The sequence below is a fragment of the Antedon mediterranea genome, chromosome 7 (genome assembly GCF_964355755.1).
Source record: "Antedon mediterranea chromosome 7, ecAntMedi1.1, whole genome shotgun sequence".
Classification (NCBI taxonomy): domain Eukaryota; kingdom Metazoa; phylum Echinodermata; class Crinoidea; order Comatulida; family Antedonidae; genus Antedon; species Antedon mediterranea.
This window is the reverse complement of record NC_092676.1, coordinates 26,135,747-26,152,729: the sequence shown is the minus strand read 5'-3', so window position 1 is coordinate 26,152,729 and position 16,983 is coordinate 26,135,747. Positions and strand designations below refer to the sequence as shown.

Sequence of the window (16,983 nt, the reverse complement as noted above, 5' to 3'; positions counted from 1 at the left end):
ATTTTTTGCTGCTGATCTGTCGCCAAGAAACGTACGTTTACAAAGGGCAGCTTTAGTTGCATTTTATTATAGTATTAAGAAATGAGTAAGTATAAATTAGAATGATTATTAATCATTTATATATGCTGATTCAAAATATAAGTCATTTCTTACCTGTTATATTAATTCTATGTTTTCCTGGTTGATGTTTATTTTGCCACCACACTGCAGCGGTGTAGCAAGTATGCTTTTTTAGGCCTAGGCCTAGGTAGTCCTACCCTAGCCTACGTGATGTAGGCCTAGTCTACCACCCCACACTCACTCTGACTACCTTTTATAATTTAGTCTAGGCCTAGCAAGTAGGCCTAACACCTAGACCAGACTTCACCTTAGTATGAATGATAGGTTAGCCTCATCATCTCTGTAGATTTATCCATTTACAGGTTACTTGTATTTTGTATGTAGGCCTAGGCCTAGACTAACTAGAGTTATCTTAAATATAAATAATTTCAATTCTGAAAGTATTACTTTGATTGATTCTTTCTTTTTTCTCTCTTCTAGTTTAAGCCTAGCTTATAGTACACTACAGTAACTTTGTTGTATTGTGTTTGTCACTGTGGTAAATGTACCTTGTCATTTGTCAGCTGTTACCAACACGGTTCTCCTTTATTAGTTTACTGATGTGAATGTAAAATTCAATCGAATAAAATAGTTTTATAGTAAATTTATTCTTGAATTTTAAATCAAAATTTTAAAGTAAATTAGATTTTTTTTTTTTGAAAGAATTTCAGATTTTTTTTATCATTTAAAGTCTTTTTATAATATTGTATGTACCACCAAATTTAAGTGTCTTAAAGTCAAGAATTTATTTTAATGTTGTCTGCCTAAACTAACTTATTTTATCCAAAGCTTCGGAGTCCAAGACTTTTGCCATCCACACCCTCTATTATCCATCCAGATCCTCTGTTTACCAAAAAAAAGATTTTAAGAAATGTTCTTTTAATTTCTCTAAACCAGCCATCATGAGCATAAATGAAATATGCGAGAACACCAAAACTGGTCGTGAGTATGCGTTACTAGGAAACTATGAGACGTCTTTGGTCTACTATGAGGGCGTACTTCAACAGATTCAGAAATTCATCTCATCAATGAGGGAGCCGGCACGTAAACATATGTGGCAAAAGGTAATGCTCAAGAAAAATTGGTAGTCCTTTTTGGATATATAATTGTTACATAAAGAATAATATATATTTATAAACATGTTCTGAACAATTTTTGTTTACATTTCCCTTTAATTTGACATTCCCATTAAAACTTTATTGTCTGTCATTGTATTGTGATTTTAAAGTTTAATTTTGAGTTTTTGAACGTCTTTTTAATATGAATGTTTTTTTATCTATTGCTCTAAAAAACAGGAAATATCTATCCTGTCTAAATATGTTTTTATAAATAAAATAATGTATAATTAGGTATTACATAATAATCTGAACAAATTTCTAATTATGACTCATCTAATTCATATTGACAAAATTGTGTGAAGAATCTCACAGGTGATGATTAAAGTAGGCCAATCCATAAGCAATCTACTGTATCTTTGATGGCTTGACCTTTAAGCGACCCTAAAGGTAAATGATATTTAGTAGAATCGACTGTCCAAATGCACACTGGCACTGTATGTTCTTTGGTGAAATTAACTCCTAGTCATTGACTGCATTTAATTGCTACGTCACTTTAAAGGTTGTCCCCCAAAAACATGAAAAATGAAGATTAATAAAATCAGACTTTAAATATGCCATTTTTCAGTTATTCACTTCTGTCAAAAAAGAAACCCAATTATTTCACTTATTAAAGAAACGTTTAATTTTAACCAAAAACCATTGTCATTGAGTAATTATTATGTGACATTCAAATGGCATATTTAAAAACAAAGATTTGGCGGACAATATATCAAGTTATAAATTTATATTATTATTAAAAATCATGTGACATTGCTTGTGTGACCTACAAATGTGTTTCACAAAATAAATATAACATTTATAGATTAGACAAGATATAGCTGAAGAGTACAATCAAGTAAAAGAGATAAACACAACGTTGAACAGTTTTAAGAGTGAATCTGTGGAACCAGCATCCAGTAGGGACTCCAAACCAGCAAGAGATCCAGATGTATGGCCTCCACCAACACCAGTTGAACACAAGTAAGTACCTTGGTTGCTGCAAGTATCTGGAATGCAGTCACAGGCTGTGGCCAACAAGTGTCCCCTTAATGGGGTTTTCCTTGCGTAGGGGTTGGCCGTTTATACCATATATTACATCTCATTCGTTTCATTGGAAAGTGTCTCCTTAATGGGGTGTGCCCTGAATAGGGGTTAGGCATATATATATTGTTCCCCATTTGTTTCACTGGAAAGTGTCCCTTTTATATGTATGTGAAATAAATCATTAATTATTTGTGCTTGTGCAATTACCCAATCTTTTCTATATGTTTCTTTTCAAAGGCCATCTCCCAACTATGGAAGAGCACCCAGGAAAGAGCCATCACACCGCCCAGACCCAAGACCATCCAACCGCGTATCTGCTCGAGATGCACCCAGGGGACCCTCGGGAGGACGGGGAAACGGTGGCCGCGATGGACGTGGTCGTGGAGGCGTTTCAGAACGTGATAAGAAAGATAAGCGCGGAGGAAAAGGGGAAAAGGTAAATGCACTTTTTGGAGATAAAATTTGTGAATGTGAGAGAGATATACTTACCAATTCAGACCATTAAAGTGTGTCGAGTTTAAAGAGAGATGAATTATTATGACTAATTGCTACAGTACTTAGACCAAATAATTTAATGATTTTGCAGGAAAAGAAATCGCCAGAAGAAGGTGATGAAAAGAAATTTGACAATGCTGGTTACGACAAGGATCTTGTAGAAAACTTGGAACGAGATATAGTTCAGAGAAATCCAAACGTTCATTGGTAAAATTAACATTTTCTTTAGGTAGTACAGTCAGCTCTCCCAATACCAGACTCTCTATAAAAAACTCTCAAAAGTCTTTTTTAAGTTCAAAAAGTTCCAATTCTTTTTCATCATTAAAAACACATGTATTAGGATGAATATGAAATTTTTTTAAAGTAAAAAAAAAACATGGACTACTAACCTTTCCAGAAAACCATTTTTTACTAGCCCAATGGTTGACTGTACTACATATGAATAATTCTTGTCGCACAGTTCAAACATCAGCTTGGCGTTTACATCATTAATGTTGTCATATTATTCTGGCCAATAGGATTGACATCGCAGGCTTAACCGAAGCAAAGAGACTTCTTGAAGAAGCCGTAGTTCTTCCTCTATGGATGCCAGATTACTTTAAAGGTATACGAAGACCCTGGAAGGTAAGTCAGAAATATATTCTCGTTATTTTGGTGGAGTCTTAAGCCCTGTCCACACTATCAAACTTTATATGACTTTATGTAATGTGCCCATATATGGACATGATGACATATGATAACATATCACTACCATATTTTGGCATATCACTACCATATTTGAGCACATCACACTTTTTTTTGTCAAACTAGTTTGATAGTGTGGACAGAGCTTTAGTAGTCTTGGGTATTTGTGAGCATTCATAACACATAATACTAATTAATAATAATAATAATTATAATATGATTTCTTAATATAGTAGACCTTTGGGACACCCCTATTAGGGACAATTTCTTGTTAAACAAACATGGAGCAATGTATGTTTTACCCCTATGGCTAAACACTATTCAAGGGATTCACTTATTAAGGGCACACTGTGTTTGGTCCGAAGGTGTCTCTTTAATAGAAGTTTTACTGTTAGTTGGTGTTTGGGATTTCTTTTCTACTAATTTGCTATTTTTATTTTGGTATTACTAATTTTTAATTTGTCAATTAAATTTAAATTTTATTTGGGTACCTTGGCATTTTGTTTTTAATTTATAATTTATACATAGACAAAATATTCTTTATTTTGCATGAATGCATGTTTGCATTATGGGATATTTTTCTCACCGCATGCTGGTTACGGTCAAAATTAAAATTTATAACCGAAAATTCAATAAAGAAGTGTGTTTATGTTTCCAACAATAGGGCGTACTAATGGTAGGTCCACCCGGTACAGGGAAAACGCTTCTAGCAAAAGCGGTCGCAACCGAGTGTGGCACGACTTTCTTCAATGTATCGTCTTCCTCGTTAACCTCCAAATGGCGTGGCGAGTCCGAGAAATTGGTTCGTCTGCTATTTGAAATGGTACGTAAATTTCATACGTATTAGCATTTTGGGTTTTATTTTTCGTTGGTTTCGATTAGGGCGTTATGATGGTCGGTCCACCTGGCACCGGTAAGACTTTGCTAGCAAAAGCAGTCGCTACCGAGTGTGGCACTACTTTCTTTAATGTCAGCTCGGCCTCTCTTACGTCCAAATACCATGGAGAGTCGGAAAAACTTGTGAGAATTCTCTTTGAAATGGTAAGTGGTGTGCGTTTGCAGTGTCTTTTAAAAGTATACAGTGATGTATTACTTCACATATTTTATATCTGATATCAGCTATTATAAACATTACATAGACCTAGAGGCAGGGTAAGTAACTTTATATCTATTATACAAACCAGTAATGGCTTCATCCAACTTGAATATAAAGAATAAATGTTAAGTTTTTTTTACAATAAGCCGAATGTTTCCGGCTTTGATACCAGTAAGGGGTTCAGAATTGCAACTACACCCAACTTGAATATAAAGAATAAATTTTAAGTTTTTAGACAATAGGAGCATTGACTTTGATTATGGATATTTTAAAATAGAGTTTTACATTTGACTGAATACTATTGAGATATGATGGTTATTGTTTGTTTTGTAGGCCAGATTTTATGCTCCTAGTACAATTTTTATTGATGAAATTGACTCAATCTGTAGCAAGCGGGGTGGCAGTAACGAACATGAAGCAAGTCGCCGAGTCAAGTCTGAACTTCTAGTACAAATGGATGGTAATAATAACTTTGTATTATCAACTTAAAAAAAATTTTAAACTTCTAAAAGCAGCAGAGCGTAAAACCCTGTCTACACTATCAAACTAGTTTATGATAAAAAAATGTGTGCTGTGCCCAAATATGGTAGTGATATGACATCATTGTGTCCATATATGGGCACATCACATTTTTGTCACATAAAGTTTGATAGTGTAGGCAAGGCTTAAGATGCATAAACACAGACCATCATATTGCATGAAAAAAAGTACTATATGGTATGTGTGTACCTACCTAAATAATTATTATAAATATTTATTAAATAATTTGAAAAATACAGGTGTTCAAGGAGCTACTGGAGATGGCACAGATAGTACTAAGATGGTTATGGTTCTAGCAGCTACTAACTTCCCGTGGGACATAGATGAGGCGTTGCGTAGACGGCTCGAAAAAAGGATATATATTCCTTTACCAGGATGTGAGTTTAAATTAAACAATATATCCAACAAGTATACTAATGGATGCAAAGTACTATAGTATACAAACATTAATTGTGTGTATTTAATTGCTTGTAGTATGTACTATACATATAAATTGACAAACTATCAAACTAGTTTGACAAAAAAAGTGATATGCCCAAGTATGGTAGTGGTATGACATCATCATGTCCATATATGGGCACATCACATTTTTTGTCGCACAATGTTTGATAGTTTAGACGGAGCTGTGTTTAAAATTCTAGCCATGTGCTAAGTTTCATTATTTATTGATCTTTAAGTGGAAGGACGGGAGCAGCTGCTGAGGATCAACCTGAAAGAGGTGCCTCTAGCAGATGATGTTGATCTAACTGCCATTGCTCAGCATCTTGAAGGCTACTCTGGCGCTGACATCACTAATGTTTGCAGGTATGTGGTGGTTTGCACTCTAAATGAACTAGAATCAAGTTAAATGAACCATTATTAATCAAATCACACGTTTGAGTTACTCTTCTGAAAGATTAAAAACACGCTGCTCCAAAGTCTGGTGTCAGTTTCTGACATCAGTGAAAAAACCTTATACTAAGGGTAAAGGTCCGATATTCAATTCTGAACGTAGGGTTATGAGCTGTTAGGAGCTCATTTTACTTAAGCCTATGCATTATGTGGTAGGGTGGCCAGTTCCTTTCCACACCACCTTAATCCTCCCTATAGTCCAGTCAAAAATCACCCTCGCCATGGTATAAGAACGTACCCTAATAAAATTTCACCAGTAGGTTCTATGTATATAGGTAATAACATTTCTTGATGTTGCGTCTTGCAAAACTTGGGATTTTACGAGAAAATTAGACTTTTATACCCAATTTATAACCACCTCATGTCGTATTATTGTGTACAGCGAATGCGATGAAGCGTGACTGAACTTGCGTAGTTGAGGCTAAATAATACATTCATACATTGGGATCTAAAAAGAAATTGCACCTTTAGGGGGATGGGGGATGATGGTGAAAGGATGACTCGAAATGTAATGTAAATATAAATTAATGAACATTGAACATTTTGTTTATCAGGGATGCATCAATGATGGCCATGAGGCGACGAATACAAGGCCTTAGACCGGAAGAGATCCGTCAGATACCGAAAGAGGAGCTCAACCTGCCGTCTACTGCCGAAGACTTTTTATCTTCTATCAAAAAAGTATCCAAATCAGTAGGAAAGGAAGATTTAGAGAAATATGAAAAATGGATGTTGGAATTTGGAGCCACATAAGACATTGTTTGAAGACATTCACATTTTGCCGTGCCTGCACATACAAATACATACTATCGCTTTTAGATTCATTTAAAAGGGGTTTAGGGTGATTTTGGTGATTCCACATAAAAAAATCATTAAAAAATTCCCATTTTGCACACAACTTATTGGAAATAATTTGCCACTGTGGTTGTTACCCTCTCCTTAGCCTAGGTTCCTTGCAGTTGATCCTGGAATATTAGGCAGCAATTGATGTATTCAAATGGGACTAGTTTTCTGTATTTAGTTAATAAGATAGTTTGGAAAAAGGTTGTGTTTACCAACATTGAAAAAAAATACTATGGTTTCCGAATCGAATACTCCAAATTAACAACCTTTTTAAAAAAAACGTGCATTGAATATCACACAACATTCACCTTGTGAAGTTGGAAAAAACGTTCAATTAAAAAATACTAATATAAAATTAAACTGTTTAGATTAGGAAACATTAAAATAAAATATTAAAAATGTACAATTGGGTGTAAAGTATACAAATATTTAATGGTATTCCTTAAAATTCTATGATGTAAATATTTGCATAATAATTTGGTATTAAGATTTTGATTATGAAAGCTAAAAGATTGAAAAAGTTATTGTTGAAATGTTATGCTTTAGGCCGGCTATGTTTGTGGGAGTCTATCTGTTACAAACATTTTCGAGCCATTCGATTCTAATTAAAGCGGAATAATTTTAATTAAGCCTGTATCCAGGGGTGAATAGTCCTAAAATAGCATAGCTCAGACTCGAAACAATTTTTCCCCATTTGTTGTCCCCCTGTTAAAATCCATACTACAGACTTGATTATAAAATGATTGAGTACAAGCAGTGGTTGAGTACTTAAGTTACTAATCTTTGTACCATGAATTCAGTATTATATTAAACTATTAATATGATAGTCACTAATAGGTCTAATGCAATACAAAGAAATCAGAATACAGTATATGAAAATATATATAATACAGTAATTTTAAAACTAGTACACTAAAAATACTGTATATACTTAATTAAATCCGTGTCCAATAAAAGTGTAATATTAATGTTTAGGAATAGATTTACAAATTAAGAATGTTATGATTGTAAAAAAATATATAGTAAGCCTATGTGTCTAAAGAATGTGGCACTAAAAGTGTGGGTTAACACTCTTGCCTTTCAATCCCGATGACCTGGGTTCAATTCTTTTTTTCGTAGTATCAAACATTTCTTATAACTGCTATTATCCAAGCTTCATACTTAGAGGTTAGACAGCATGGGTAAAAATTGCTCAATTAATTTTGTTATTTCTATATCAGCTGAAAATCTGTTATAAATCTGTATTCTACTTTTTTTTACATAAAATTATAGACATTAAAATAAAATATTTGTGAAAATTGATGGAAATGAAAAATGTTGTTTAAATCTTGTGAATCAAATATATGAACAAAGTAATATAAGAAAATATAAAAATAACTATACTGTAGGAGATTTGAAATTTTAAAAATATTCGTGGCCCAAAACAACCACCACAACGAAAGAAATTATGAATGAATTTATGAAATAATTGAATATGTTCCTTCTTGAAACAAATTAATTTGAGTGCGCCACCAACGAAATTGTAAATTGAGTACAGACTTAAACGATGCCGCCACCAGAAAAAGAAAATGAAACCTGCTCGTACGTATTATTTCCCCCTTCTTTCAGGCAGCCTATCGGTGTGGACTTGCGCTGACGATTGACAAACAGGCTTCGAAATATATTATGTAGCACGATCTTTATCAACATTTTAACGAAAACATCGTTTGACAGTCGCAGCAGAAGTTACTACGAAACAATTTGGATTTTAGGAAATTAAATTCATGCCCATTTCTCGATAGTTTAGTAACCAGAAGAGTGATTTTGTTTGTTCGCGGAATTCAACCTACTCACACACATGGTTCGAATCAATAGGCCTAGCCTAGAGTATTATTATTAAGTTTGGAATGTAGTTTTCGTTCGGATTTACATTTGTGATTTTAAGTTTCTAAATGCAGTCAGCTCAGTCTAATATGTCTATGTACGCAGGGAGGAAGCGGCGACGCCCTGTAAAACGGTAGGTTATTTAATATGAAAAGGGAATGTTTTTTAACTTTGATATACATGATCTTGTTTATCTACTAGGCCACCCAGCTAGGCCTATTTGTTTGTATTGTGGATTACCTGGAGGTTACGAACGGAACTTAAACCGCGCACGCTTATTTAATAGTTATTCTGTACAGTTGAATGTATTGTTTATAAATTGTTAAATCAATGGTGTGCCGAGGGCCATATTTTATAATTTAGTTAATTACATACCATTAAACAACTTAATTAAATTAGATTGTATTTTTATAAACAAAAATCTACCCACCACAGCAATATCCTGTAAAGGTGGTGATGTGACGACAAAGTTTTTTTTTTAATGTAGTTTTAATATTCATTTTTACCTTCAGTGACAGTGATGCTATGTTATTTGTTATTATTTATTTGAAACAATGAATGAATGAATATTCTTATTTAATTCTGTAGTAACTCTTTATTACACAACTATACAAAGAGTTTTATTGGTACGGTCCAGATTGTCAAACTTTATTTGACACGAAACTGTAAAATTACGAGTATAAGAAGAATATAATGGTACTGTGTATGGAAATTTTTTTTTAATATTTTATTCAAAGATTTAAAATCAGCATTGTACCACATATACTTTTTAGCACACAAAAAAAAGTTACTATTTAAATAAAACCAAATAAATCAGATAAATTTAAATTGTGAGGTATTTTTATACAATACATATCTTTATTTATTATGTATGAGGCAATTTAAACAAAAAAATACAATACAAAAAATTACATCAAATTTTATTGGTGGAAATGGAATCATTTAACCAAACAAAAATAGTATGGTATACAAAAGTAAGAAGACTTATATTTTGATAAAATTTTGATAAAAATTATTATAATTATTGACCTAGTTAAAAGCTGCTAGTTGGCTATTGAACTTGACAATTGTTTTGTGTCATTATTTGGACACTTGTTAACTTTTGTCAAAAGCTAAATTAATAGTCATCGTCAATCTGGCAATGTTAGTTGATGCCATAGAGACGGCTAGCTAGGAAACATCACTCACTTCCGTAATTCCATATAATATCAAGTTTGTAGAAATGTATTCTTAGGAATTATGTTTAATATCATATTTTGATCGCAGATGTGTCATATGCATGTTTACTTTTAAATGGTTAGAACATGTGTTTTAATATTCAAAGTACAGTCATGTACAGTAGTAATGGTAATGCAAGGAAATGAGAATCAGTCTTCCATACTGTTTGTAGTGAGGGGAATTTTGATGCCATTTTGGATCCAAGATTTCAGATATTAATTTTCAAATGTGGAAACTGTATAATCCATTATTTAGCAGCAGTACCTGTACAGTGTAAAGGCAAATTAATGAAAAAATGACAATGCTGTGGGTACTATTAAAATAAAATAAGCAAAATGTTATCAAAACGATAAGTAAAACGGCCAGAAAATGTCGGACTTTCGGACTAACCCTTTATCAGTGCAAGTGTAAATATATGTATACATTCCTGTATTTCTTTAGTGCCCTGTTAAAACTACAGTACTGTATATATACAAGTGCTTATCATTGGTGTTTGATGGTTTGATCAACCAAGGCATTTCAGTTCATGATAGCTTTATTGTCAAATAGCCTATCCTAACTACTACTTTGTTTACAAAACTATTTTTCTATTTGTTTAAAGTGAAAAGATATTCTTAACAAGTCAACAGACCCTCATTCTTGTTCATACACTTGTCTGTTATGTCTCAGATTGATCTTTTCATAATAGCTACGGGCTTGACATCTACAACATTTAGGCATAAATCTAAAATGAATATGTTTAAATGTTGTAGATGTGAAGCCCGTAGCCGAGATTTTTACAGGGGGTTCTTTTTCCAACATAAAAAGCATGTGCAAGAGTAAGCAACTGAAGAAAAAAAACCTAATTGTATAAGAGACTTTTTTTATATCCTATTATTACGACTGTACAGGTTTCATTGATTTAAATTAACTATTTCACTAACAAACCAAACCATTTTAATGCACTATCAGGCTGTTTTCATGAGGAGCACTGTACTGTACCTCAACTCGAGTGGAGTTGTGGCTTGGTGGTTATGATGCTTGGCTACCACTCCAAGGGTCCTGGGTTCAAGTCCCGTCACATGTCAGGATTTTTTCAAAGGACCAAATTACAACTCCACTCCCAAAGACTTGTAATAAAACTTTGTTTTTCTGAGGGTCCCTAATGATCAGCAATAGCTGGATGGATCACCCTCATTAAATATGGTGAAAAAAAAAAAAAAAAAAAATCTTCATTTGCTTGGCTCTGAATGTTACAATGTTTTAAACAATTCAACTCATTTTTCTTGAAGTATAGTAGTAAATAAGGTTTGTAGTCGTCACAATCTAGTGAATTCTAGACAGTAATTACACATGGTTAGGATGCTATGTTGCTACTATGCACCACCACAACATAATTCCATAATAGCCATATTGTCTATTATTTTATTGTGGCCATATTGTAACATATGGTATTAAAAATACTTTAATACTAGATGATTTATTATAATTTTCATATTATATCGTTTTGTATATTTTGGTACCATACTTAAATACAGTTTTATCTTTAATATTTCATAAAAATGTTTGGGTTCCCGTGAATGAATATTCATTCCCGTCCTCTGTTTTCCCCACTTGTCAGATTTACCGTACGTCCCAGACGCAACCTCCTCTGCCCCTGTGTACAGGTAGCTTGCAAGCATATTAGTTGCATGGTTACCGTAGGTTTAGAAATAGGTTCCAGAAATTGAAGATGTTAGTCTTTCAGATAAAAAAAGGACAACGCCATCTTGAATGTCTTTTTAGTGTTATGAAGATGCTTCTGAAAATATTATGCTAGTTACAGTATAATAAACATGAAGTAATTATTAGTAAAAATAAACAAGCTAGCTAAATAGCCCTTGCAAATAGATAAACTGCTTTTGTAATCCATTGTGAATAATGCTTAACTAAACTTATTGTTAAAATTGCAATAAAATAAATCCTTTTGTCTGATTCACCGAAGTAGTTTAACATGTTATTGTTATGAATTATTAACCATGAAAAAACTCACAGAATGTTTAGTACATTGCCTTCTTCCATTATCAACGAGATTATGATGATCAATCACACTCTATTTAAAAAAATCCTATTTCAAGTTCAAATTTACAAACAAGCTGTTAAAAGCTCTGTCTACATTATCAAACTAGTTTGACAAAAAAAAGTGTGATATGTACAGTCCATATATGGGCACACCACACTTTTTTTAGTGTAGACAGAGCTTTACAGTTGATATTTTTTGTGGTCCAAGAAACAATAATAAACAGTAGAAAATAAGTTAGCATAATTCATTAATAGAGATTTTCTACTAATAAACTATAGTAAAGCTTTCATATAGTCACTGCCATTAAAATACAAAGATAGGACATTAAGTTTACACGTAATTTCACAATTTTTAACCCATTGACCCCTAAGTTTATTTTGCTCCCCTGGGACCCAAAAAGCATATGTCATATAATTAACCCTAACTTTTTTTCTAAACACAGACATTAAAAAAATTAAAAAACAAAAATAATGCAAAGGACATTTTATTTCCAAATATGTTATCAAATTTGTGTTACAACTTATTTTGGCGGAGTATGGATTATGCAAATTTTAGAAATATTTTAGGAAAATTATTAAAAATTTGTAATTTATCTTTGACTACCAAATGCACAAAAATTAATAAATATTTCATAATAAAACTCATCTCTTCATCAGAACCTATTTCTTCTCTTCAAAATAAGACCAAACTTGACCATTATGAATGACCGGTTTCGAAATTATGAAGAAATTAGTAGACTGACTCATCCGACGATGACCATATGGGGCCTAGGCCTATCGGGAGCCGCCCCGAGAGCGTCCTCGCCGCTGTTTGTTCACCGGGAATGTTAAAAAAAACATCCCGAAAGCGACTTGGAATTCGCGATTCCCACGCGCACCGGCATCCCTCGGGAGCTTAGTCCGCTGTTTTAGACGTGTAGCTTGCAGAAAATTTGACGAAAATGCGTCGAAAACTTATGAAATTAAAACAAGTTTGGTATCAAAATGTTTGTCAAAAGTTATGCTTCAATAAACTGACCTTTGCGCAGAGTTTGAACAAATATTTCATGCCCATAATGCATCTGACATGTCAGGGTTCATATTACAATCAAAGGTAAACAATATGGCGCGGCCCTTGTGAGGACATCTTCACGACTTTTCTCCGGTAGAAAAATCACATTTTTACATGGAAATATGACGATTTAGACACTGTAACTGATACATAATCTTTATTTATTATACATTTATTGTATACAAGCTTCAAAATAGTGATTATTAGAAATAAAGATGGATTTTAGACGATTTTACGTTGTATGTCTAGGCCTAGATTCATTCAACGCGCCTGTCGCGTTTCGAACAGCGTGCTTCGAAAAACGGTTATATTTTCGAATTTTATTTTCAAACTAACTTCAACAATTGTTTTTATATATTTAGAAGCATATTTTTAAAAAAAAAGTTGTGAGTATTTTGTATAATTTGTTGTTACGATTCATGCACAGCAAACTGCGCATGTAAATTCGATTTACTTTTTTTTTGTTGAAAATTTGTTTACAATGACCTTGACTTTTAACCTTTTGAGCGCTTTAAGCGCTTATCGTGGTGAATCGGTTAAGCCTCAATCCCTTCCCTATTTCTGGATCGACCACTGCCCGATTAAGACATTTCAGTATTTATACGTACGCAAACTTTGAATAGGCCATTTCGTAGTTTTAATAAAGGTAATCACTTTCTTAGAAAAGAAAACAAATAAAAAGAAAACAGTTAAATTCAACCAAAAACTAATTGTCTGACAGGTTTTTCTGGTAAATAATTTTTTTTTCAAAACACTTTTTGGTCAAAGTGAATAACTGTTTATGTGACATTAAAAAAATAAAATGACATATTTAACAGAAAAATTTAGAAAAATATTTGTTCTGGGGGACAATATATCTTTAAGCAGAAGTATGTACATTCACTAATATACCAAAAACTGATGAAAACATGCAAATGCTATCCAGCAGTATTACAGTATACAGTAAGCAAAAGCCTGATAAGATTTAAAGCACAAGGTCACAGGAGTAATCTGAGCCCTTTTTAACCTCTTTACCCTTTGATTGAAAAACCAGAGAAATTAATTAGCAACTTCCCTATGCAAGAAATGGTGGCTATAGTATTCTTTCCTATTTTTTGAATTCTTTCCTTTCACAAGGTACCTTTTTTTTTTTATGACTAACAATAACATCTGTACATTAAGAAAGATCAAGGAGTTATTTTAAGAAGTTCTCCATTCTTTTCCATCCATATTCTGTAATTGGGGATGGTATAAGCTCTGTCTACACTATCAAACCATGAAGGAAATTATATCTGTAAATGCGATCCAATTTGTTTGTAAAGCTCTGTCTACACTATCAAACTAGTATTAGTTTGACCAAAAAAAGTGTGATGTGCCCAAATATGGTAGTGATATGCCCAAATATGATAGCGATATGACATCATCATGTCCACATCACATAAAGTTTGATAGTGTAGACAAGGCTTTAGAGTGTGCTCCCTATTTTGACAAGTGAAATGAACTTCTTTTTGATATCTATTTTATTTTAGGCTCCCAATCCTTGATCCGTCCTTGACCACTGTCATATTAGTTTCCCACTATTTGACAAAATAGGTCATGACCTAATTAAACTTATCAAAGAACAACAAAAACAAAACAGAAAACAATCAATATTAGACATACAGTACATTATTTATTAAGCACTGTGCTCAATCAATGTCATATACAGACCACAATTAATAATCAGTATTTAGGTTTATAGATCGATTATTTACAGTATTAAATGAAAAGACAAATTAAATGTATTCAAAATATCTTTTCATACAATTCCTTCATAAAATTTTATAAGTCAATTTAGTTGTATTGTATGGTACAGGCAAACTTGTTATGCTTCCCACCCTAACCCTAACCCCCCCCCCTCCCCCATATATCAGATTTAAGTTTTAGATATAGGTTACATAATAATGTTGTGTAATTTGATTACACCTTGTCACTCAACTGCACAAATGAATGATTGTTTTTATCTTTAATATTTTAAATGACAGGTTACAATGTGGTATATGTCAACAAAGTTACTGATAAGTTTTGGATGTTTGTCCATTCCTTTGCTAATAATGTGACATTTTGATAATTCTGGATGGATACTTTTAAAAAATATTTTAGATCTTTTAACATTTTAATCTTGTGTATTTTTATAGGCTCACCCCAACTACAGGTGAAGTGAAGACGAACCCTAGCAAACGTCACAGAGACCGTCTGAATACGGAGCTAGACACGCTTTCTAGCCTACTTCCATTGGATGAGGAAACCGTGTCCAAGCTTGATAAATTATCAATATTGAGATTATGTGTGAGTTACCTAAGGAACAAGAGTTATTTCAAAGGTAAGAGATGGCAAATTATACAAGTGATCTTTTATATTATTCTTGTAGTTTTTTTTGCCGAATGTGATGGTTACTATTAACAATACAAGTTCACTTTCTATCTCTTTTATTCAATATGAGTCCACCAACACGTTTTGTCCTTCCATCCCATAATAATCTTTCCTTCATGGATAGCCATGAACCTTCTAACTTTGTGCCCAATTTATAATTGCGGCACTACATCTCTTCCCTTTCAATTGAGAACTTTGACGATCCAAAAAACTAAAACAAACTACACCGAGATCAACACATTCTCCTGTGTGTAGAGTTGTCGAATACTGATGATCAGCAACAATTTCTTTAAAGGTGGAATATGTATATACTACAATACCATTACTACTTCAGCTCTTTCCCAGCTGTACTACAGAGAGGGCCGTGAGGCAGACGAGGCGCCCTTCTCGTCTGACATTTTAAATCTTCACCACCCAACCTAAATTCCCAACTCAGATCATCATATTTTATATTGATAAATTAATTATATTTAAAATCATCTTTGCTTCGTCTGTTTTTAAACTCTTGCTACGACCTTGTCAGAGCTCAACATTTATAACCAAAGATCCTTTTCACTTTTTCCATCAAACACAGTAAAGACATTATTCAATGGAAATAAGCAGTTTTATTCAATATTATTTACTAATATTCTGCTTTTTATAGGTTATTTTATTTTTTGTCAAGAGGTTTTATCAGTTTTCTAAATCAACTCCAAGATAATAGCTAGCTTAGGTACTGTTTTGTCCTGTTCTGTTGCCAATAGTGAATGTGCCTGTGGCTGTTACTGGAGAGTGATACTAAATTTACCAACTCTGAATCTCTGAGGGATTAGCTTAGAAATTTCACTTAAGCTCTAAAAAAATTTTTTTATTTTTTCTAAGAGGGATCAACTGGACAAAAAGAAATTGGGATTGCTTTTTGAGTTTTTTTTTGTGTAAAATAGTTATTAGTACATTTTACATTTACTTCTACTTGAAACTTTACTTTACAAATATGTCATAATACTGTTTGAAAAAAAAAATCTGTTAGAGTTTGATATTAATTTTAACTGACATAATCAAATATAGTTGTTGACATTAAAGATCAAACTAAAAGTTCATACTTTATTTAAATTTAGAAAATGTATATTAATTTCTAGTTTCTATTTTCAATGTATTTGCTGTGGACTTGAGTACAAGTACATTAGAAGTGAATTTCAAATCAACTCATTCATTTCTTTTGAATGAAATAACAAATAATAACTAACTGTTCTTTCAACACAGTCTAAATCAGCATGACTTTATTAATGATATCCTATTGTATTGTCATTTCACAAGCCAGTTTCCCATTTTCACAGATCTCAACAAGTTTTGTTTGTATAACTTATACGTAATAGGTTGTAGACCAATTTGTTGTATTGTTGGTCTTTTTTCTCTCTCTCTCTGTTCTTTTTTCTCTCTGTTCTTTTTTCTCTCTGTGTGTTCTTTTTTTTCTCTCTGTGTTCTTTTTCTCTCTCTGTGTGTTCTTTTTTTGTCTCTGTGTTCTTTTTTGTCTCTGTGTTCTTTTTTCTCTCTCTGTGTTCTTTTTGTCTCTCTGTGTTCTTTTTTCTCTCTGTGTGTGTTCTTTTTTTGTCTCTGTGTTCTTTTTTTTCTCTCTGTGTTCTTTTTTCTCT

The 16,983-nt window shown here is 32.7% G+C and overlaps 2 protein-coding genes across 3 annotated transcripts in view; both read left to right on the top strand.

The window, feature by feature from the left end:
* Nucleotides 1-11: 11 nt before the first annotated feature.
* LOC140054744 (katanin p60 ATPase-containing subunit A1-like) lies at nt 12-8,084 on the top strand. Of its 2 annotated transcripts, none has more exons than XM_072099822.1 (11): nt 12-85; nt 997-1,163; nt 2,020-2,177; nt 2,478-2,676; nt 2,827-2,942; nt 3,254-3,359; nt 4,302-4,460; nt 4,849-4,975; nt 5,295-5,432; nt 5,733-5,859; nt 6,501-8,084. In XM_072099822.1, exons 1-11 carry the CDS (start codon nt 82-84, stop codon nt 6,697-6,699), a joined length of 1,500 nt encoding a protein of 499 aa, XP_071955923.1. In that variant the 5' UTR covers nt 12-81; the 3' UTR covers nt 6,700-8,084. The 2 variants fall into 2 exon arrangements, with proteins under 2 accessions (XP_071955923.1, XP_071955922.1); XM_072099821.1 differs by lacking the exon at nt 4,302-4,460 and adding an exon at nt 4,084-4,242.
* Nucleotides 8,085-8,392: 308 nt separating this feature from the next.
* Nucleotides 8,393-16,983, top strand: part of LOC140055708 (uncharacterized) — a 58,372-nt gene continuing 49,781 nt past the window's right edge. The window contains exons 1-2 of the mRNA XM_072101081.1: nt 8,393-8,785; nt 15,118-15,302. Coding sequence (XP_071957182.1) covers nt 8,721-8,785; nt 15,118-15,302 — 250 coding nt within the window. The 5' untranslated portion in view covers nt 8,393-8,720. The remainder of the gene's footprint in view (nt 8,786-15,117; nt 15,303-16,983) is intronic.